Here is a 24,327-nt window from a genome sequence, read left to right as displayed (position 1 = left end):
AAGAATGTGATCCAGAATCCCCGGCAAGGTGCAGGGATACCTTGACATATAAGTTGAGATGAAAAATGCTCCTGGAAATCCAAAAGCTTGAAAACCACTGCTCTAGAGAAGTAAAAAGGAAACAAATTCATTTGAGACCTCTTCGTTTGTTGCCATAAATCTTTTTCCGCAATTGGTAGTTTTACACATTAGCCAAAAACTGGGGTGGGGGTCAGAGCTGCCAGATTCAACTGCATTGATCTTACAACTCAGTTGCACAATGGCCATGAGCTTTATCTTAATTTTTAAACATGGGCAAAGCAGGATGCATTGGAAGTAATTTTCTTCCTGTAACTAGGACAATGCTTTCTCCCCTCCTATTTACACAGAAAATTACTGAGCAATCTAGCTCTGGAGGAAGACCAATGACAGAACCAAGAAGTTGCAAGCCCCCCCCCAATATTTTTATATATAGATATATCAACCAACAGTTTTAACCAGAAAAAAGTGCAGAATAGAATATCATTCTGAATCTTTGTATTTTCCCCATCCCAAAGGTCCGCGAGGTGTTCCAGGAACTAGTAAAAATGGTCGGGATGGCTCTCCTGGTGAACCAGGATTACCAGGGGATCCTGGAAGACCGGGGGCAATCGGGGTCCAAGGAATTCCAGGAGTCTGTGATACATCAGCCTGCATGGGAGCTGCTGCTGCTGCTGGAGGAAAATTCAAAAAGTCATAGAACTGCATTAAAGGAAGATGAAAAAGGGAACTGGGTATTTAAGCAAACTGTTTATATGTGAAGAGAAAAATACTCTCCAAAATAATACAGAGGCGCAGTTCTCCTGTAAAACTGAATGAAATTGAAACTTTGATGCTACATTTTAGTTCAATGAAACAGGAAATCATCATATGGAAATCTGTACGATGTCCTCTACAATTATTTTCAAGTTCAGTCTTGTTTGCTCCTTGCCCCACTGAAGAGACCCCCCTGAAGTGAAGTATGAGGTGCTCTGCGGCCCACCCCCACCCTAAAACAACTGGGCTAAGTTTTACTGCAATTTTTAGGATGGCTTAATCTTGTATTAGTTTATGGTAAACTCTGTTCCAATCCAACTGTGCATGAGGACAGCTGCCAAAGCTGAACACAGATAACCCTGGTCAGATAAATGAGGGCTATAAACATTTAGCCAAGGCTATGCATTCACAGCCCCATCAGTAGACTAAGACCAGGAATGGCATGTGCAGCTCCTGTTTGTGCTCGTGGATCTGAGCTGGCATGCCCCTAATGGATTGTGGGAAGTAAATGTAGAAGTACTAAACTAAGTAAAAATTATACCAGTAGAAGCGTTCATTACCCTGAACTTTCATGCAATTGATACAATCTGAAGAGCACCTCTGGATGCACACACCAGAGTTTTCCCAAGGTTTTGTACCTTGCAGCTCTTTTATACTGTGTCAGAAGCCATTCCTGAAGATTCCCTAAGTTTGTGGGGGTGATTTATCCTACCAGCACAGGGAACAGCGTCTGCCAAGGGGGACTACTGATGCCTTACTCTACAAACAGGTCTTATCCCTTAGATATATCTACCACAACTAAAAAATGAATGTTTCTCAATTAATTCTACATGAGGTAGAATTTATGTTGCAAGAGATAATTTTGAACATTTCCATATTGAAAGATACTTAGTAATAACATTTTACACCCTCTGTACAGTTTTTGTGATAGACACATTACAGATGATCACTACCCAAAACTAGTATATGCATTAATGTAAAAAAAAATTAAAGTTTCTTTTTGTAACATTGTATCTACTTATTTTACAATAGGCTTGTTTTGCTAATACTTTTTTTGCCCCTGATGATTAGAAATAAAGGTAATATACAAGTGTGAATATCCGTGATTTAAACAGTATTTATTTTGGGATGAGTTCTGTATAAGAAATACCTACTAGCATTGTCTGTTTTGATAGCTAAATAAAGCCACTTTCAATCCAATAAATATACTTTTTTTCTAAAATGCTTCACCTTTCCTAACACATATAATTAATCCTAGTCTTTTTTAAAAAGAAAATATTATGTGCACTTAAAAATCATGTACTGTTTACAAAATACCACTTTTGCACTGCAAGCATGCAAATGACCGGATATTTTTCCTATGAAAGCCCATCTTAAATAAATGGGATCTGCACACGTAAGCTGTACTTCTGTTCATTTCAACGGGTCTTTGGGCAGGAAGTAATCCTTTGACTGTATCCTATACTAGAAATAGTTGGAAAGTGCAAAACATATTTTAAATAGTACTGTATTTGTAACACACTGTCAACAGCTTTTTCTATATTTTTCAGTTTCACAGGGATGAACACTGGGAAATGGAAGGCAAATCTGAGTTACTATATGCAAGTTACCATCTCTTATATAATTTGTAAACGATTTAAATTACTTCTTCCAAACTGGTTGTTATGACATTCTGATAATTATTTATATTAATACAAGTATGTTCAAGATTGAAATGATCAAGCTGCTATTCTATAACACATCTGAATTATTTTATACTTGGAAAACAAAACGAAACGAAAAGTAGAAGAGGTGGGGTAGCATTTACTAGTTTGTAATATTTCTCCTTCCCTCTGGTGCAGTGCCTTTCTTGGGGCAGCATTAATTAATAAATGTTTAGTCATGCTTTTCTTCTTTGTGTGGAATAAAGTGTGTCATTTAATTAACGCTGATGTATTTTTCAAACCACATTAAGTCACAAGAGCTAACAGGTGAAATTGGCAACAGAAGTTCACAGACATCCTTGTATTTTCACACTTTCCACCAGCTTTTGTATAAGGAGAGCAAGTTATTTTATCTCCATAGATGTGCCATTCTGTGTAATCTCCTGTGCTGAACATGTTCCTGTTGAATCTGATCTTGTTAATTTTAGTCTTCTGCCTGTTTTACCACAGAACACAGTCTCAAATTCCTAAAAACCAAACACAGAGAATAATTACAATATTGACCTATAAAGGAGCAAACCTTAGGAAAACTATGTGCATGGAACTATCCCTAAAGAAGACAAATTACGAAGCAATCTCAGGTATTTTTTAAAAAAACATGCAGAGCTCCAACACATGAGGGCTGTCTTATTTATTTCAAGGTGGAACAGCTCCATAAATAAAGAGCTGCCCTTCTATTAAAGTCAGTGGTGCACAGATGGAGCTATTTAACTTAAGTGATACAACTGAAGTGAAAATACTTGGTAGGTACTGCTTGCAATATAGCATTTTCAAAATGTTCAGACCATGGCCAAATAAAATGCAATAAAATGTTTATAAGATTTCTATTCCTATACATTACATGGTCTCACTAATCATTACAACAATCTTGTAATGTAATATCCTCATTTTGCAAATGGCGAGGGAGGTTGTTAATGGCTGAGGCTGAGCTTGTAGCCTGCCTAAGACGACCTTTTGTGTTCTTTTGTCCAGCCGCATATAATATTTTAACCAAACCAGTGAGTTCATGACTGAAGCAAGCAGTTTTCCCAACTCACACTCTTAGCCACTGAACTGCTGCAACATAATCAACAGATTCTGTGTTTTTGAATTTGACTTGATCAGATCCTTAAGTTTGAGTGATAGGTCAATTATAGCTTTAGCTCCCAGACTGTTTCTCTGAATCTTATTCATGCTAGGAGCCTGACTGACTTGGCTGCTATAAGGCAGAACCCTCCGCTGGTTCGTAATACTTTTTTCTTCTTCTAGCCCGGATTCATGTTTTTACCCTCCAAATTTACACATCTTACGTTCAATATCTTTCATAACGTCAGACTGTCAAAGTTAGCCAATCCATGGATGAAAAATATATATGTTCAAAGCACATTTTTATAGTATGAATAGAAGCCATAAAAACTGCTATATACTGCTCATCGGAATCCAATCTCTGACTTCACTTTGTACACAACATAAGGTTTTTTAAAATAGTTTATGCTGCACCAGCTAAAACACATTTGTTGCTTGGCTACACAGGTTTAGATATATACCATTCTCTGCTACATTACCATAGAATCTCCTTACTATAGAAGACTGGCAGCACAAGGTGTGCATTTGTTGTTAGCTCTGGAGTTAAGAAATGGCCAGTGGGATGGCATTTATGGCTGCTGCTGAGCTAGGCTCAGGTCCATGCCTCTGCATAGCTGATTTTGAACTACTGCTACAGTTCATAGGATGGGTGCACTGAAGATGTAAAGTGACCGCGATAATGGACTGGATGAGAGCTAATAAACTGAAACTCAATCCAGACAAGACTGAAACACTGTTGGTGAGCTCTTTCCCTGCCCGGATGGCGGATGTTCATCCTGTTCTAGATGGGGTTACACTCCCCTTGAAAGAACAGGTTCGTAGTTTGGGGGTCCTTTTTGACCCTTCCTTGTCGCTTGAGGCTCAAGTGGCCTCGGTGGCTTGGAATGCATTTTACCATCTTCGTTTAGTAGCCCAACTACGCCCCTATCTGGACAGCGATGATCTCGCTTCAGTTGTTCACGCCCTGGTAACTTCTAGATTGGATTACTGTAATGCACTCTACGTAGGGCTGCCCTTGAAGACAGTTCGGAAACTTCAGCTGGTGCAAAACGCGGCAGCCAGGCTATTGACGAGGACCAATCAGTCTGCGCATATAACACCTGTCCTGGCCCGTTTGCACTGGCTACCTATTTGTTTCCGAGCCAGATTCAAGGTGCTGGTTTTGACCTATAAAGCCTTACACGGTGTGGGACCGCAGTACCTTGTGGAACGCCTCTCCCGCTATGAACCTACCCGTTCACTTCGTTCAGTATCTAAGGCCCTCCTCCGGGTACCATCTCACCAGGATGCCCGGAGGATTGTTACCAGATCCAGGGCCTTTTCTGTAGTGGCCCCCGAATTGTGGAACAACTTACCTGAAGAGATATGCCTGGCGCCTACGGTGCTTTCTTTTAGGCGCCAGGTTAAGACCTGGCTGTACTCCCAGGCTTTTTAATGTTTTTAATGTTAATGTTTATGTCTATGTTTTATTTTAATATTGTTGTTGATATATGTGATTGATTTTATTATAATATTGTATTTTTAATCTGTTTTGTACACCGCTCAGAGAGCTACTAGCTATGGGCGGTCTAAAAATGAAACAAACAAATAAATAAATAAATAAATAAAGTTTGTTCCTGTATTCACTGAAGTAAATGATCAAGGAAAGTGTGTATCATGATTCAGTGAGGCATTTTTGTTACTGTTTTCATACTTTAATGCATGTTGTCTCGTGCATTTATGTGGAACTTATTGACCTTTTTCAGAGAATCCCCATGCCGCTCCTGAATATATTTTAGAAATGCTGTTGTCCATTGTAAAGTTGTTGCCTTGTCAGTATCTGAAGTGCAGAATGGAACCAGAAGATTAAGTTCATCACAACAAATCCTGATTCTGCGCCTACAATTGCATACAACATGGTCAGTACTAGCAGTACTTGAAACAATTAGCAACATAAAACATGTATTTTATATGTACAGCAATTCAGAAGCCAATTATTTTATGAAGATCATTGGAAAGCATCAGTCAAATGTGTTTTAGTAAGTCTAATTGGGCTTTAAAAATGTGAACTATTCCTCCCTGAAATGCTGAATCAAAGGCCGTAAGTGTACTGGCATGAGGATCCTCAAGTTCAATTATACGTTACCTGGTAATGGAACACAAACCTGTAAGGTTTGCATCAAAAGCTTACAAAGCTTCATACAGTAAACTATAAGTGAATGTATTTCAAATAAGTAACAGCTCAGTACCTTAATTTGCTTATTTTTCTCTTCCCTTTCCATCCTTTTTTCCTTTTGTATGGTAGCTCTAGGCCAGTGGTTCCCAACCCAGGGGCTGTGATCCCATGGGGGCCCCAAAGTAATACAGAGGGGGCCACAGACAGTAAAGAAATGAATTAATTATTAATTTTTTAAAAAAGTCTTCACTCCCTGGACGCTATCTGCTCCTCACTGCCACTGCAGATTACACCCCCCCCCTTGCTCCAAATGAGAGGGGAGGACTTTTGCTGAAGCACCAGAACATCTTTCAGAGATGCAGAAGGCAAACATCTGCCTATAAAACATGCGGCAGATACCAAAGGAGGCTGAGGGTGGAGCTTCCAGGAAAAAGAGAGGATTACTATTGCTGACTCCCATCTCCTTGCACTTGTTGCTGCTAACATCCTTACTCAGAACGAGAGGACAGTGCTTTTCGTGAAGCAAAAAGAAGCAAGGCTGCAAGGAAAAGCTGATTTGCCCCTTCCTTCCTGGCAGTCTGCCTTTCTTGGCTCCTGCTTCGCTGCCATCTCCTTTTAAAAATTATTCTTATTTACAAGGCTGCCCAGATCTTGCCTTCGGCCCAGACTCAGCCAAGGAGCAGTAAGGAAACTCCAGATTTGCTCACCCCCCATCTCTGAGGCTAAGTGTGTGTGCCAGCATTCCCCCTTTCTTCCACCTACACTCTGCCCCCTCCCAATCTCTCTCTCCAAGATGCTGCAGTAGTTGGGGGCTTCTCCCCTCCCACATGCCTAAATGCACGCACGCCTGCAGATGCTTGCAGGATGGGCAGATGTGTTTATGTGTGCATGCACTAATCTGTCTTCTGCTCCACTCTCATTCCCCAAGTGCACGCTAACCAAGTCATCAGTTCTGATGATCATCCCAAGACCTGAAAGCACTAACCCCCTTCCCCAATCTATCTACCCTTTTGACTTCACAATCTAGCATCCCCACAACTACATTGCTGCTTCTTTATTATTATTGTTGTTATTGTCGTTATTATTTAAAAGGTCAGCAGGTTGGCTGAGGCTGGAGTCCACATACTTCAGCTGAAATGTATTTATTTAATTATTATTGCATTTATATCCCTCCTTTTCTCCAAGTTGCTCAATGTGGTGCACATGGTTCCCCCCCTTCCGATTTATCCTTACACCAACCCTGTGAGATAGGTCAGGCTGGGAGACTGTGTCTGGCCCAAGGTCACCCAGTGGTCGTCCTGGCTGGGTGGGGATTTGAACTTGAATCTTAGTCCAACATTGTAACCCACTGATGTTGGGAGACATGGCTGTACAGACTGTGGGGGGAGGGGTATACCAACTTGATTAGACCTTTGCATTAAGAAAAGAAAGCAATACCTCCCTGTCTGCAGGTAGCTTTTTATGGAAAGGGACACTTAGAGATGTGATTTTGCCATGCATCATTTTTTCAATTAACAGAGACTAAATTCACAATTAGCATGGGGGGGGTCATGAATTTTTTTTGAGCTTACAAAGGGGTCCCATACTCATAGGGGTTGGGAACCACTGCTCTAGGCTATGAGCCACTATTTTATATTGCAGGATGGTGCACTGGCAATAAGGCATATTGTCATAATAAATACCCAAATACATGACTTTGTGGCATTCAAATCAGCACCAAATTAATGTACAAACAAATTCATCCACAAAAACCTGGTAACTTAAGAGTCAAACACAAAAGGTGTTCTTTCCAGAGTTCAGAGACCACCTATAGCAATTACCTTCTGTCTCTTTCCATCCGGTTATGCCTCTCCCGGCGCTGAGAGACACCACCTTGGGTTCCACTTTGTGTGCTCTGGGTCGGCTGCACTGCTTGCCAAGTACTATGGGCTGGACCAGCACTTTGGGCATCACACACATTTTGAATGTCACCAAGAGGTTTACGCTGGACATTGCAGTCCAAGGGATGTATTCGACTACGACTCCTTTTGTTTATTGTTTGCTTACATAAAGCTTCTCCTTTGCAAAACAAGAGGGGAAAGGAATACTTTGCCATTTTTTGCATACATAAAAATTGTGGTTGAAATATAATTTCATCTTGTATCATGTTCATCTTGTTGGGATAAGCAAGCTTGCATGCTTTTAATAAGGAGAGGTCCCTTCTAGGCAGAATATGGGGACACCTCTATGCTTGTTTACTGTTTTTTCCTATTTCTAGGTGTTATTTTCCCTTCTTCTCTTCCTCTTCTTTGGTAAGAGATGTTGTTCTGTTATTAGCACAATTCCCCATTAAGCCACAGGACAGAGAAGCCTCTACAGGCTTCTCTGCCAGACGATCCCAATCATGGTCTAAATCTACTACCTACTTCTATCTTTTCTCTGTAAGCTAAAGACTATGTTTCCTGAACATATGAAAGGCTGTGAGTAAACTTTTTAAATACTTTTTACCAAAAAGTATTTTTATTCAGCTAGTCTGCATGAGGGGAAGGTGGGCTTGTTAATTCTCATTCTGCTTTGGAAAATATATACTCTGCTAAGAAATAGAACTACTGAACTGTTTCTATTTCATTTTAAACCGAATACATCTTTGGTTTATTGATTCTCTCTAATGCTGTCCACCACAAAGATAATTTTTAATTTATTAATCTCTTGCTTTTTTAACTGACTGATAAATTAAATAACTTTTCATCTTATCAAGACTTCAGTATAGTTATCATCCTGAAACACTGAAGGAAATATGAAAGAGCTTGCAGTTAAATAAACAATTGCTGCTGCTCATCGTTGGAAGGAAAATCCATCTTTAATATTGCCATTTATATTCCCTAATTCACTACCACTCCACAACCAAATAACCTTAAAAATAAACAAGTGGGCATTTTTACTCTCAGCCCTGTTACCATGTAAAAATTACCCCACTGTTTAAATTAATCCTTACTTACTGGGAAGCTAAGGCTTTAGTTAATTAATATACTTGTTAAACTTTGCAGCCCTAGTTCTCTCCAACTCTCATAGCACTAGAAACATTTCTATGTAATGTAGCATAGCAAATGCCATGAGAAGGTACGTGGGCTGACTACATATTCTCTAGCTCAGAGACTCAAAACATCCAGAGCCTGGAGCACCCATCACAGCTAGATCTCAGAAAGGGCAGCGTAGGGCTGCCCAAAGTTTTATTGGATCGTTTCTCCCGCGCGCTGTGTGTAGATGTTTTCTGTTGCTTCCTCCAAGTGCATGCAATCCACTAAAACACCAGCTTCATCCCACTTCCAGTCGGAAGCAGTATGCTTCTGAATACCAGTTGCTGGAAACCGCGGGGGGGGGGGGGAGAGTGATCTTGTGCTCAGGTCCTGATGCGGGCTTCCCATGGGCATCTGGTCAGCAACTGTGAGAACAGGATGCTGAACTAGATGGGCCGTTGGCCTGATCCAGCTGCATTCTTCTTGTTCTCTTAACTACCCTATGCAAAAGGTAATTGTTATTGTAGTTTACAGAGATCAATCAGAGACTGAAAGATAATAACCTTCCAGGGCCACCCACGTGCTTCCTCATAGCTTCCAAGGAAACTAAGCTGCCTTAAATGTTTGTGGAGAACCATGATATTTTGATTACCTCCTCTAAAAAAGCTAACTGAAGAAATTAGAATTAATCACTTGAAAGTGATAGCCACTGACAACAAAATTGGATAGGATTTAGCAATTTACCTCCCAATTTAATCCAAACGTGTTCCGGTAGTGCCTTATTTCTAGGACCAACGGTCTGTTTTGTTGCTTCAATTTCCTGTTGGTAACAGATAGAAAAACGAGGTAACCCAAGGTCTTGATGTTTGGCTGCTTCCAAAACAGAGGCTCCGGAGTTCTAAAAGAAAATGTTTATCAGTATTAAGTAAAACCAACTTTGTAAATAATGTTTGCCATGCTCCTCCTTAACTGAACAGAATTCAATTCAATTCAACAGGCCCACAGAATTTGGCATTTCAACTTTAGCTCTATCTCTCATCCTATCATAAATACTGTTTATAATTGTTACACTATAATCACCTCCAACTTCACAAGGTGCTGTGCAAAGTTTTTTTTTAAGAATCCAAGGAAATGGTTCATTTGAATAGCTTTCATTCTAAAAAGGTGTCTGTAAAATCTCATGTCAATTCCCCATTTTGGAGAGAAAGAGGGTTGTTCCAAATATTGACAAAATCAAAATTCAAAAGGGGATTTTTTTAAAGAAAGGGTCTTAAAGATGCAGCATGAAAATTACAAAGAGCAAAGGCCTATACAAAAAGGGAAGCCAATGAAAATGAGCAATAGGAGTTGTAATAAAATATTACAACCGAACAAAGATTGGTTGCCAAACGCAGATTAGATCAGAACGCCTTTTTCCCCCGTTTAAGAAAAGCAAGTATAAAGTCCATTTGGGCTCGTGGTTTTTTGGATCCTGGCCAATACTAATTAATTTATCAAACCAAGTAACATCAAACAAGTGCCAGGTATCTTTAGAATTCAAACTTCAGATTGTCAGTTCCCTTGTTTACTCTTCAGAAGAGTCACAGCGACTATTATAAGGCCTTGAAACAAAAAGGCTGCATTTTTTAAAAATTACCAACCTGTGTTTGTGAAGGGTTTGCATTTCCAGTCACAGGAGAAGCAACATTCGGGTTAAACAGCGGACATGTAAACTGTAACGCAGTCGTCGTCGTAGCGGCAGTCTTATTTTTTACTACTGTGGTGCATTTATTCTGCTGGTGGTGGAGAGGAACTCCCATCACTTCTGAAGGATGGCGAATGAGAGTTACTAAACTATAAAAGGAATCAATAGAACAAGGGCACTTATTTGAAGTGCCTGGATTACAAATTTTGCTGCATACTCTTTCATATTAATAGCCAGCTCAGAATTCTAGTTTAATATGCTCAGAATTCTAGTTTAACCCATCTCAAACATATATTGTAATACATAAAAAAAATATTATTCTGTAAATCTAACGGTGCATGTATTATTGTTCCTTTTCTTACTCTCTAAAGAGAATAACAGCAAGCAAGTTGAGATAAGGCCCTAAATCATAAATATCTGCATATGGAACATTTACTTTTTAATACATGGGCAGACAACATTCCTCCATAGATGATGTTTTTGAATCCTATTATTCACAGCTTTCCTTTCACTAGTCCTGATTATCTAGTTGCTCCCTGAAATGTGGCGCTGGAGGAGAGTTCTGTGCATACCATGGACTGTGAAAAAGACAAATAATTGGGTGTTAGAACAAGTTAAACCAGAACTACCATTAGAAGCTAAAATGATGGAACTGAGGTTATCCTACTTTGAACACGTAATGAGCAGACATGATTCACTAGAAAAGGCAATAATGCTGGGGATAACAGAAGGGAGTAGAAAAAGAGGAAGGCCAAACAAGAGATGGATTGATTCCCTAAAGGAAGCCACAGACCTGAACTTACCAGATCTGAACAGGGTGGTTCATGACAGATGCTCTTGGAGGTCACTGATTCACAGGGTCGCCATAAGTCGTAGTCGACTTGAAGGCACATAACAACAAAGTATTTTTATAAGCTGTATTTTATTGCTTAAATTTTATATATATATTTAAACTTTGTGAGTTATCTCAGGCGCCTGTTTGGGTGGCAGGCAGCGTAGAGATTCCCTAACCTGCTAACCAACCAACAAACCTGGTGAAGTGCCAGCCAACCCTTGTTATACCGAGGCAATAGGTTCAGTGCTGCTGGCCAGATGGGACTAAAAGGCACTGCAGAAAATAGTAACACAGAGCAAGATGCTGCAACAATCTGTATACAGTATTATTATGGGATTGGGAGGTTGAAATGGATGGTTTTGAGGGGCCCTCTCCCAGCCTATAATCCTGTTACTTGTAAAAGAGACAGTTTATGTTGTGGAAACCTGCTCCACTCGTCAAACATGTTCCTTTGATAAGTTAGTCACTCTGGTCTGGCCAGGCTCTTTCTTCTCTGGATGGATCAATCTGAGTTTGTAAAAATGTGGTCCAGAGAAGCCCTGTTGATGTAGGAAATCTGGGAGGAGAGTACTCCTCCCCTCTGCCCAAAGAAAGTAGTTGTGGTTAAGAGTTATTCTGAGGAAAGGCTGGGAACTGAAAACAGAGAAGCTTGCTTGCTCTCTGTGTCTAAACCCCAAGGTACAGCAGGGAAGACTCTCCTACAAGCCTAATAGAGAAGCAAGATCTATTGGACAGCTAATGCTTTCAGCCCCTCCATCTTACACAGGTTGTATATATGTGTAAATAAACCATGTATCATAAAGATTCCCTCCCCTTGAATATTAGGCTATCTTTTCGGCGCCTTTTGAAGACTTTCCTCTTTCAACAAGCCTTTTAAGTTGAGACCTATCCCAGTCTGTGTTAGAATTGCTTGTTAATGTTTTTTTTAATTTAATCCTTTTTTAAATGATTTTTTAAAGTTTTAAAAAATGTTTTTAACATTATTTTGTTTTAATGTATTTTAAGGTCTGTTTTTATGATGTTTTAAAGTGTTTTTAGCACTTCTGTATGCTGCCCTGGGCTCCTGCTAGGAGGAAGGGCGGGATATAAATCAAATAACAAATAAATAAAAGACACTACAGTCTCTGCTGACCTTCATTCCATGGAAACCAAACCCTTGGGTATGCACTGGAACCCCTGGAAGTCTCGCACCGCTTGGAGATTGAGGTGCAAATAACAATATGTTAGCCTTGCAGCTAGTATATTATGGCTACATGTACTTCACTTTGCTTTTAATTATATGTGAATCATAAAGGAACCCTAATCAGGCAGATGGACTGCCTGCAGCTCCGTTATGTACTCTTGGTAGCAAACCCAGCTTTGCTGGCATATGGTGTGGAATGGCTCACAGATACATGGGCAGGAAGTCTGGGTTTTTTGGTGCTAATCTGCAATGCTGTGATATATAGTAGCAATTATATTCATAACAGGAAAGTACAGCATGGTGGGCTTATTTCACACAAGATGGGCACTCAGCATTTTAGGACTGGAGTAAAAGAGAAGTGCAACATAAATCCACCAGTCGAGGCCTGGCTTTATCTGTGTTCATCACATTATGGTAGTCACAAGTAAATTAAAGAAGCAACCTGCTGGACAAGTTGCACACTACAGTTTTTAGGATGAGTTTGCTAATGGATCCATTTGTATGAAGGTAATCTAGTGACATTACAGTCTTAACATCCACAGGCTGCAAAACTGATTTAGAATCACAGCATTGGAGAGGGCCCTGTAAATCATCTAGTCTAGGGAGGTCACTTATGCAGCACCAAAAAAAGGAAATGCATCACCATGAAAGAGAACACTGGTTCGTATGTGTTAACCTGCATGTTAGAATGCAAATGTATAAATAACTGCCACAATTTCAGTACAATAGTGGGAAAGGTTGTGACCAGATGACGTGTGCCTGCTTAGCTTGTTTCCAGGTGTTAACTATTGGTGGACAACTTCAAAACCCCTATTCTTTGGTTCTGGATATTAGTATTTCTAATGTTCAGTTGACAGAGGTCAGAGTTAATATACATGAGTGAATTATTATATGCTTTAAAAGGAAATAAAAATGCAACACACTTGTTAATGGCTACTCCAGTTTCTTGGTTTTCTTGACACCTGGGAATTTCAGTCTGGACACTGTTGAATCTGTCTTCCAATCGAACACGGACTGCAGATTTGGCTCTAGATTCAGGAACTGGTGCTAAATTTTCCACCGGCAAATTTTCTTTATTTATCCCACCCAAGTTTTCACTTTGTTTGGCTTTAACTAAACTCTGCCCAGTCGTATCTACAGAGCTACCATTAGGTGTTTTTTCAGCTTGGTTTGGAGGGAAGCTAGACTCACTGAGCAACATCATTCTTAGCTCCTGAAAATCAATATGCCCTAGACACTGATTAGGACCCATGAAGCTGCTGTCAGAGGCTAAACCAGACTGACAGATAATGGGATACAGCGACTGGTTTCCAGAACTGTTTGATGAAAAGCCACTTTGACTGTTATTAGATGATGATAGGTATTGTGGTTGAGTTGCAGGATTGTTGGTTGAGAAGCAACTTGAGTTTAACTTATTTTCTGCTTCATTCTCATTTGCTTGTGCCTCCATATGGGAATAGAGTATGTGCTGAAGTTGTGTGTATTCTATTTCTGTCATCTCCACAAGATTGAGATCTGTGGTGGTGAAGCTCAGGTTTTGCTCACCAAAAGAGGAATCTGCTGGGCCTTCAGCAATAGAAGCTGTAGAAGGTGTATCTGTAACCACAGCCTGAGGATTGGAAGCTTCGGGCTCCTTGGAGGTAGAGTCTGACATGATTCTGAAGAATACTAATGCCACAAAGTCTTTTGACAACTGAATGTATGAACAATAAACACCACCAGCCTCATGAAACAAAACTGTGTAAATAATTGCTGCAATCAAGAGCTAACAATATTAAGATGGGCTGATTATCCTACACGCAATGAAGGCTGGATTGCCTCATTCTTCAGTTAGATCCCCTACGGCATTAACATTCCCAATTCTGGATAGTTCCATAGCCTGCTAAGAACATCAATGCCAACCAAATCAGATGGGTGGCTTAAAGGGTTTTTTTTTTAAATGGAAATTGTAATTTCTTCAAAAAGTGCCTGAAGTAAAACATGCCAAACCAACTATCCAATCCTCCCCTTGAAAAAATTTGGATGGATGGGGTGGTGGTGGTGATCTAGTCTAAAAAAGAGGGAAACACAGAATGCTTCGAATTCCAGAGGCAAAAATGGAAAGCAACCTAAAAATATAAAATAATTGCACACCACCCCTTAAAAGGTTTCATATGAACTGCCCTATTTAAAAATAATAATAGAGGTGTCTTCAGCCCCACATTCCTGGGTGATCAAACAGCGTCCCACAACATTTTCCGGAGGAAGAGGAACTGAGCCCCTTCTGAATGACCCCCACTCCAGTGGAAGGTGGATCATGAACCCAAAGCCCTTTAGCACCCACCTCTCAGAGGGAACCTGGTCCGTTCCAAGCAGGCAACCACTGGTGGACAACCACTGGCTGCATCCCCCCCTCCACCTCTTAGGCCAGGCCCCAAAACATCACCCAGGTAGGTAACCAAGTCCCCCTTAGCAACCAACGGGAGGACGGCCAAAGAGGACGGCCCCGCCCACCTGCCGCTCAGCCCTCGCGACCGTCTCCAAACGGTCCCGAGGCCTCCCACGCGAGCCAAAGCCCCGCCTCCCCTTCCCCACCCCTTTCAACTCCCTAACGGTAAAAACCGCGACCCTCCCCTTGCGAAGCCCCGCCCACCCCGTGCTGGAAGTCGAGGCGGCAACGGTCGGCCTGAGACTCTCCGCCAGGGCTCTGAAAGCGATTTCAGTCAGTCCGGCGTTCCTCGTCGCCATGACCTACCGACCCCGCATGGATTTTTCTCTTCAGAGAAAGTTCTCTTCCATCCTTCCCTCACATTCTTCCCACATAGGAAGCACACTTGCCAGTAGTTCGCCTCCCCTTGTTATATCCGTTATAAAGGGGTGTGTGTGTGTGTGTGTGTGTGTCAAACCCCCCATAAACGTTTTCTCCCGAGTTGCAGCTTCCTCCTCGCACACCCACGCCGCTTCCCCTGATGCCCGGCTGACTCCTTTTCTCGTCCGTCCGCACAGAATGGGTGGGGAGGCGAGGTTCATTTCCCTCGTTCGTTCCCTCCCGCGTTTGAACCGCTTCTTTCGTTTCTCCGCCGAAAATAGGAAGAAAATAAAACGCCTCCTTTTCCCTGTTTCCCACAAGAGGACTTACTCCCTGGCGGGGAGCGTCTACCAGTCAACGATGATTTGTTGCCCCTTTAGGCTTTGCGTATTAAAATTACCCTGTTGTACAAATGCAAACACATTGGGTCATGCTTAGAGCAGCCTCGTCGAAAGCAACGGGACTTAAGGTAGTCGTGAATGACTATGACGTCCCACTGAGTTCAGTGGGCCTGCTCGAAGCTTGATTTAACAGTGCAATCCTAATAATGTTTGCTCAGAGCGTAATGAATTCAGTGGGGCTTACTCCCAAGGAAATAAGATAGTCTGGACCCAACAGCTTCTCCAAGGCAAGAACACACCACTTTGCACCCTGTTAATTGATCCAGAGTAAACTCTCTCCTGGCGCTCACACTGGGCAACACAAATCAGACCCCTCCCTTACCATCCATGTCACCCAAAAGGATGCGCTGAAAAGTTGGAACCCCCACCCCACATCACTGCTCTTCACCATCATCTTGAACGTTAATGCAACAGTAAGGGGTAATTGCAACCTGATTGTACTTCTTTAAATTTTCTACTACACTAGGACACTGTAAATTGATCACCTCTTTCACCACTGTCTTAAATAGCCCATGAAACTAAGAATGCCTTTGTGTAGGTGACATCCAGTTACATTTGCAAACCTGTTTAGTTCAATGGGATTTACTCCCAGGATTGTAAGAACCCTAATGCTGCAAGAGCAGCAGTATAGTGGCAAATTCAGAAGTACAGGATCCCTTCCTGTTAGTCATAGCCACGTCCCCTCCTCCTTTTTATTTATTTATTTATTTATTTATTAATAATATTTATTAGTCGCTTTCCCCCAAAAAAGGAACTCAAAGCGACTTACAACAAAACAAAACAAAAACACTACTCCAAGTGGCAGGGTTGAGAATGAAATCCTTGTTAATGCCTTCTCCCACATTTGACATCCTTAAGAGTTAATGAGCTGAAAGGGGAGAGTGTTAGCTACTGAGAAGACTCTTTTCTGTGGCTGACTCACCCTTCTTTCACTCTGATTGGCTCCAATCAGCAGGAAAGGTCAAGGAAGCGTGTTAGAATATTTTTCTCAGTAGCTAAGACACTCCCCTTTCATGCTGATTGGCTCACACGATGCTGGAGACACAGGGACCGTGCTGGGACCCTGCTCCCAAAAAAGTAAAAGGTCTAAGACCCCGAGACACTGGACAACTACACCCGTGTGCAAGAGTCAGGCTTACTTCTTTCAGGTTCACATGCCATGCCCTCTTCTGAAGGATAGCCATGTTTAAAAATGACATTTGTGTTGTTTAATTGCTATGCATATTAACCACCCCTCTTTTTGTTTTGTTTCATTTTGTTAGTTCAGATTGGCCCTGGAGTTCTTGCATAAAAGCCCAGAACAATTCAAATTCATTAATACAGTATTATCTATTTATATTTACATATCATTGTTAGTTTTAAATATTATTTTGATTCAGAATTTAATTTTAAAAGCCAGTGTTTAAGTGACAGAAAAATAATGAATGGCCAGTTTTTTTATAAAAAAAATCTGGATGAGGCAACTCGTCCACAATGAGAAAATAATAGTAATTTAATAATAATAATAATATTTAATTTGTTTGTCGCCTATCTGGCAATTAGCCACTCTAGGCGACGTACATTAAAAGAGATAAAATACAATAATAACAGATGTAATCACATTAATAACAATAGGTAAAATACTGGACAGTCATCAATACATATAAAAGCAATTATAATAACAACATACGATAAATGACAGAATCATGGTGATTTACCCAATGACCTCAAAGGCTTGCTGGAATAGCCACGTCTTCAGGGCCTTGCGGAATACATCTAGGGAAGGGGCATGTCGAAGATCATATGGGAGGGAGTTCCAGAGAGTGGGGGCCACCACAGAAAAGGCCTTCTCCCTAGTACCCACCAACCTAGCTGTTTTGGTTGGAGGGATTGAGAGAAGGCCTTGTGTGGCTGATCTTGTTCCTTATACAGTAGGGCCCCGCTTCCCGGCGCTCCGCTAATGCGGCGGCTTTCCTCCCTTCTTTAAAAGCTGGTTTTGCTGCTTTTGCGGCATTTTGCGGTATTTTCGCGTCATTTTCGTGCGATGCGCCCCATTAAAGTCAATAGGGTTCCGCCTTACGGCGATTTCCACTTTACGGTGGGGGTCCAGAACGGAACCCACCGTATAAGCGGGACCCTACTGTACTAAATTCTCCTCTCATGAGCATCTTCAAACAAAATTGCCTCCCTCCCCAGATTTTCCTTATTCACATCTCTGCTCAACCATTATCTTGGATTTACTGTTAGCAATATTTACCAGCAAAAGTACATGCTACCAAGAATTCTTTTCCCTCACAGGACTTTTACAAGCTCCTACACTCTTGTAGCAACTTTCCCCCAAATCTTGGGTATGCCTTACACCTAGTATCTGGAGTCAGATCAATATATATAATCTTCATTTCAAACGTTTGCTTTCCTCCTTTTATGTATGAAATTATGTAAATATGTGTTTCTTAAGCTGAGAAACGGATGCAAAGGTTGAAGCAAAATTAATATTTAAAACATGTTTTAAAATAAGTTGCAGCGTAAGAAAAAAATTGGGGAAACGTTACAACAAAAACAGCACTGACTTTACAGACTTTGGGGGGGGATCCATATATAGACAGCACAATTTTTAATACTAAATATACATTTGTAACATTAGTGGAAGATCTGCAGTGATTGAAAAAATTTCATTCTTCCTATTGATAATTTTCTTCTGTAGACTATTTCCATGTATTCTTGAATATATTGCTGACATAATGCTGTTGCTGCACTGAAATATTTTGCTGGTTAACTTAAAAGCGGTCCAAGTGGCATCTTGCAGTATAGAGTGCCTCTGTTCAGTGTTCCAGTCAGTCTGACCCTCTGCCCACATAGTCTCCCTCTCGCCCCCACCAAAACAAGGACTCAGCATGCTCAGTCTTCATTGGGCTATTTTAAATGTTTGTTATTGTTTTTTTTTGGGGGGGGGGTTACAACCTTAGATTTTTGTTTTCCCTATGGATTTTTGTAGTTTCAGTAAGCAGGCTGATACCACTCCACCTGGGCTACAGTCCTGTCAGTACTCAACTATCCAGTTTGATACAATGACAACTGGGTAGAGGTAAGTTCTAGTTTGTCCCATATGCATGTATGCTATGGTATTTCATCACTACATTATTCAGCACTTGACAATTTGCAGCTGAACATGTGAACTATCTCCATTAAAATGTATTAGTTGAGATTACATCAAGTGCTGTGAAAGCCCTGATGCATTAGATCTGTGATGGCTACCATACAGGAAGCTTCTCACCTGATACTTTAGTCACTGAGTGATGAATACATACATGTGAAACAGCCTTTGTTTTTGTCCTACATTTCACTTCTAAATACGGGATAGCCAGTTTCTGTAAGTTGACTCTGTTTCATTCCTCATCCTTTGTATGTGAAAACAAAATGTTGAAAATGTGTCACAGAAGTACATTGCTGTGTCTCTTTCACCATCCTCCTTTTCCAGCCATTCCCATTTCATTCTCCCTCCCATCTGGTTTTCCATTTTCCCTACAGAGTTTCTGCATGCTCAGTCCTCACAGAACCACTTTTGGGGTCTCTCCCCAAAATGTCCAAGGCTGCCGCTACCTCCCTCTTTTGCACAGCTGTTGTTTGGGCTACATCAATGAAGGCACTCAGCTATTTGAATTGGAATAAGAATATAGGGTTGCCAGGTCCTTGGCCTGAGACTGATCCTGTATCTTTAGGAGAAGAGAGGGTCAGCCAAGTGCAGGTGTTCTTGCAATTCTGTAATGGGAAAAACCACAAGGTGGAATTCTCACTCCCCCCTCCCCAACTTTTAAAGATACAGAAGACCTCTTGGAGACCGGGCCTGGCAACGAAGAAGTCTTCTGTATCTTTAAAAGTTGGGGAAGGGGGAGGGAGAATTCCACCTCGTGGTTTTTCCCATTACAGGGTTGCAAGAACACCTGCACTTGGCTGACCCTCTCTTCTCCTAAAGATACAAGATCAGTCTCAGGCTAAGGACCTGGCAACCCTAATATAGAGTGATTTTAATGTCATCAAAGCCTACCTACCACACCTTTAAAGTATATTTAAAGCACTCCCCCTACAAAAAAAATCCTGGGCTGCAGTTCTGTTCCCGGGGTGTGTGTGTGTGCGCACACGCGTGCACTTTAATGATATGGTGTGTACACAGCCTTAGCAATACAATTCTATTAGTAACTTTAGTTTGCATTCTGCAATCATGCAACCATATTATATGCTAATTTTGTATAGCATCTTTACTCCAAATTAGCGTGGATTTTTCACATTCTGCAATGTTCAATTGAAAATACCCCACATGCCATTCTGATGCTTCCCGTAAGCTCATTTCAAAACAAAACCTTACAGAACTTATAGTCCTGAACTCAGAAACGCTTGCTTAACAACCCTGTAAATTTTCATGACAATACACAAAACAGTCAGAGAGAATTGAGAGTTCAAAGTTTAAAAAGAGAGGGGAAAAAACCAAAGTCCTTTTGGACTTTTTTCTGTCAGAGTTCTCATAATCTGTTGAAATTCATTATAAATCACCCATGTTCACAGAGTACCTGTAATCCTATTACTGACCTTGCCCCATACTCTGACCTTCATCTTCTGCTGTTTAAAGGTTAACAAAAATGCCTGGCTGAATTTTAATTAATTTAAGAAATTTTGGCTGGAACTCTATGATAATGTTGGGCATGCTCAGTAAGAACCAATTATTAGTGTTCTAAAAGCCAGACTCACAGCTGCTAGGCTTGGCTAATCAGGGGGCCACACCCACACCAGGCTTTGATTTCACTTGAGACAGTCATGGCTTCCCTCAGAGAATCCTAGGAAGTGTAGTTTGTGGTGCTGAGAGGAGACTCCTATTCCACTGACAGAGCTCCAGTGGCCAGAGTGGTTTAACAGTCAGCCACTCTGATTGAAGGTCAATGAGGGGAACAGGGCGTCTCCTAGCAACTCTCAGCACCCTTCACTAACTACACTTCCCAGGATTCTTTGAGAGAAGCCATGACTGTCCAAAATGAAATAACGGTCTGGTGTGGATGTGGCCAGGGACAGCTTTGGTTTAAATTTGGGTGCCTGCTGTAGAATAAAAAGGTGGGGGAAACCCTGAAAAGCAATAATAGTGTTCACAATGTTTTCCTTTTGGAAAGGAAAGGGGCTTCCCCTCTGCCCAGTGCCCACCCACCCAATCTCCTCTCCTCCTACCCTTCTTGGCCCTCCCCCAGTTCAGTATTGGATGACCTGGGAGACCATGGTTCAAATCCCCACACAGCCATGAAGCTCACTGGGCAACTTTGGGCTAGTCACTGCCTCTCAGCCTCAGAGGAAGGCAATGGTAAAACCACCTCTGAATACTGTTTACCATGAAAACCCTATTCATGGGGATGCCATAAGTCGGAATTGACTTGAAGGCAGTCCATTTCCATTTTCAAACATGATTGTGCAGAAAAAAATCCCATTGAACTCAAAAAGTATGCAAATGATCATAGAATCATAGAGTTGGAAGGGGCCTTGTAGGCCATCGAGTCCAACCCCCTGCTCACAGCAGGAAATCCACAGCTAGAGCATCTCCCGCAGATAGCTGTCCAGCCTCTGCTTGAAGACATCCAGCGAAGGGGATCCCACCACCTCCCTAGGCAGTCGGTTCCATTGCTGAACTGCCCTTACTGTCAAGAAGTTCCTTCTAATGTCCAATCTGAATCTACGCTCCTGCAACTTAAAACCATTAGACCTAGTCCTACCCTCTGGGGCAGCAGAGAACAAATCTGTACCCTCCTCTATGTGACAGCCCTTCAGGTACTTAAAGAGTGCAATCATGTCACCCCTCAGCCTTCTCTTCACCAGACTGAACATGCCAAGTCCCTTCAACCTTTCCTCATAAGACTTGTTCTCCATACCAGCTATCATTCTCATCGCCCACCCTCCCTTCTCCCTCCTATCCCCTCCCTCTTGCCCCCTCCCTCCCCATCCCCATCCCCTTCCAACCCCCTTCTCCCTCTCCCCATGGTCAGTTACCTATCTTAAGCACAATTGCACGGGAGTAAATACCACTGAACTCTATCAGCATGGAAATGATCAAATCTGCCCTGCCCCCCTTCCTTTGACCCTCTCCAATCCACTCCTTCCCTTTCCTCCCCTCCTCCTCCCCAATGGTCACTTTTACCTATCCTAACCATGATTGTGAGAACCAGTGTGGTGTAGTGGTTAAGGTGTTGGACTACGACCTGGGAGACCAGGGTTCGAATCCACACACAGCCATGAAGCTCACTGGGTGACCTTGGGCCAGTCACTGCCTCTCAGCCTCAGAGGAAGGCAATGGTAACCCCCTCAGAATACCGCTTACCATGAAAACCCTATTCATAGGGTCGCCATAAGTCGGGATCCACTTGAAGGCAGTCCACTTCCTTCTTTCAACCATGATTGCATAGGAGTAAATCCCATTGAACTCAAAAAGTATGCAAATGATCAGACCTGCCTCTCTCCTCCTTCCCGTCCTCCCTTCCTCCTCCCCCCCTTCCTTCTTCCTCCTCCCTTACCCACTCTAGCCCTCCCTCCCTCCAGTTAGTTTCACCTATCCTAAAGCATGGGAGTAAATCCCACTGAACTCAATAAGCATGCAGATGATCAATCCATTCTCAGCAAACTTGCACAGGATCCCATTTCTTACCTCCCGGATTAAAAAGCAGGGAAATTTACTAATAGGTAAAAAACCTTGCGGTTTAAGAATGTATCTATAGCCCACAGATATTTCTATCAAACTTTAAAAAGCAGGGAAATTGGGCAACTATAGTGAATGCACCACGGGAGAAGACCTAACCTCCTCTCTAAAATATTGGACTGCCCTACAAATTTGTCAAAATGCAAACACAATTTGGGTTGGTCTTTCACAGTCCAATCCACTTCCTGTGTAGCTTGGAAGAATTTGGTAACGTGCCTCTGAGCATATGGTGAGTGGTGGCAACACCTGCAATCAGCCCAAATAACAGAAACAAGACATGTGCTGTGCTGATCTTGTTTTACCAGGGAGGACGCAACATTAAGGCAGTTGATGCAGTTCAGATGGTCACTTTAAATATTTTTGATTTACTTTGCAATTTTAGTGAAGTTTCCTATAGGAAATCATTTTCTTTTCTTTCTATTTCTGTGAAGATGTGAAGTACAGCTACACTTTGCAAAATTTACACCAAAAAACTCCAAAAATAATTGTAGAATAATCATACTGACTATTCTGCAGAATAGCCTCCAGGGGACATCAGGAGTGTCTCAATTTAAACAAGATAAAACAGTGGAAGGTAAAATATATTATAGCAAAATTCTAGGTGTGCTCTATGTTTTTAATTGACTGTGTCCACCTTGCCTTAAATGAAGCGGTTTAAACATTGCAGGCTGAAAACATGCATCCTCTTTTTTCCAACAGCTAGAGTCATTGCTGAAGTGGCAACATATTGTAATCTGTCTGATTTTACATCAAACTGCAGTTTCAGATTCAACTGTTAAGGCACCCAAAATAGTAATAGAACATAGCCTCCAATTTGACACACAAAAGGCCATCCTCACCATCATATGACATTGACCAATAAAAAGGCTTTGAAATTAATAAAAATAAATGTGACACAGATTTCTAGCATGAATAATGAGGGAAATAAAATTTTCTATTTTAGATTCTCTGTAGAAACATTAGTAACACAGGAAAAAAGCAAAGTAAGAAGAACACCAACAAACATTCACAAACATACTTCTCTATCTTTGGAGATGGCAGGTGTTGCCACCACTCACCGTATGCTCAGAGGAACAGGTTACCAAATTCTTGCAAGCTACACAGCAAGTGGATTGGACTGTGAAAGACCAACCCAAATGGTGTTTGCATTCTGACAAATTTGTAGGGCAGTCCAATATCTCAGAGAGGAGGTCAGGGTCCTGCTCCCCTGGTGCATTCACTATAGCTGCCCAATTTCCCTGCTTTTTAAAGTTTGATAGAAATACCTGTGGGCTATAGGTACCTTCTTAAACCGCAAGGTTTTTTGCCTATTAGTGAATAGTAATTATTATTGGCAGGTAATGCTGCACATCCTCCACTCCCAAGGCCAATTCAAGCACATGCTGAGACAACAGAATATTCATAGAACAATATCCCATAGGGCATGGCTTACTCAGTGCTGGCATGCTGGCATTTACAGTGAGCTAGATTTTATATGCCAAGTGTTTCCATTTTTCCCCAGTAACACAGAAAGGGCCACTTTGCAGATGGTGCAGTGAATGTGTGTACATTCAGGGAACAGGACCAGTGACATAGTCCCACTCCCTTCACCACATTTGGCCTGAACACATACGTCTGCATAGAGTTCAGAAGTGTGCAAAATTTCACTTGTAGTTAATGTAGAAGTATCATGGCCATTGTGGGGTACATTTCATGTTTCCCCCTTCTAATAATTGGTTTACTAATGCCTGCCTGGCAGACTCACCCCCACCTCCCCCAGTCAGGCTTTTATACTAATTCTCCCTCTTGTTAGTCTGCAAAGTACATTAATCATTTTGGCATATCACAGAATTATAGAGTCGGAAGGGGCCTATAAGACCATTGAGTCCACCCCCCTGCTCAATGCAGGAATCCAACGTAAAGCATACATGACAGGTGGCTGTCCAGCTGCCTCTTGGCAGCCTCCAGCGTTGGAGAGCCCACCGCCTCCCTAGGTCATTGGTTAGGAAGTTTTTCCTGATGTTCAGTTGAAATCTGGTTTCCTGTAACTTGAGCCCATTA

General features: G+C 41.6%; 2 protein-coding genes across 4 annotated transcripts in view; one reads left to right on the top strand and one right to left on the bottom strand.

The window, feature by feature from the left end:
• Positions 1-2,663, top strand: part of COL9A3 (collagen type IX alpha 3 chain) — an 87,963-nt gene extending 85,300 nt beyond the window's left edge. The window contains exon 32 of the mRNA XM_061631044.1: positions 537-2,663. Coding sequence (XP_061487028.1) covers positions 537-718 — 182 coding nt within the window. The 3' untranslated portion in view covers positions 719-2,663. The remainder of the gene's footprint in view (positions 1-536) is intronic.
• Positions 1,568-14,923, bottom strand: TCFL5 (transcription factor like 5). Of its 3 annotated transcripts, none has more exons than XM_061631047.1 (6): positions 13,319-14,923; positions 10,334-10,526; positions 9,438-9,513; positions 7,518-7,755; positions 5,279-5,420; positions 1,568-2,944 (listed from the first exon to the last, which is right to left on the bottom strand). In XM_061631047.1, the coding sequence occupies exons 1-6, from the start codon at positions 14,047-14,049 to the stop codon at positions 2,822-2,824; spliced, it is 1,503 nt and encodes a 500-aa protein (XP_061487031.1). In that variant the 5' UTR covers positions 14,050-14,923; the 3' UTR covers positions 1,568-2,821. The 3 variants fall into 3 exon arrangements, with proteins under 3 accessions (XP_061487031.1, XP_061487029.1, XP_061487032.1); XM_061631045.1 differs by having other exon boundaries at positions 1,571-2,944; positions 9,438-9,591; XM_061631048.1 differs by having other exon boundaries at positions 1,573-2,944; positions 9,438-9,591; positions 10,334-10,497; positions 13,941-14,923.
• Positions 14,924-24,327: the final 9,404 nt, after the last annotated feature.

This window comes from Rhineura floridana, chromosome 6 (assembly GCF_030035675.1).
Source record: "Rhineura floridana isolate rRhiFlo1 chromosome 6, rRhiFlo1.hap2, whole genome shotgun sequence".
Taxonomy (NCBI): Eukaryota; Metazoa; Chordata; class Lepidosauria; order Squamata; family Rhineuridae; genus Rhineura; species Rhineura floridana.
This window is presented reverse-complemented; position numbering and strand designations above follow the sequence as displayed.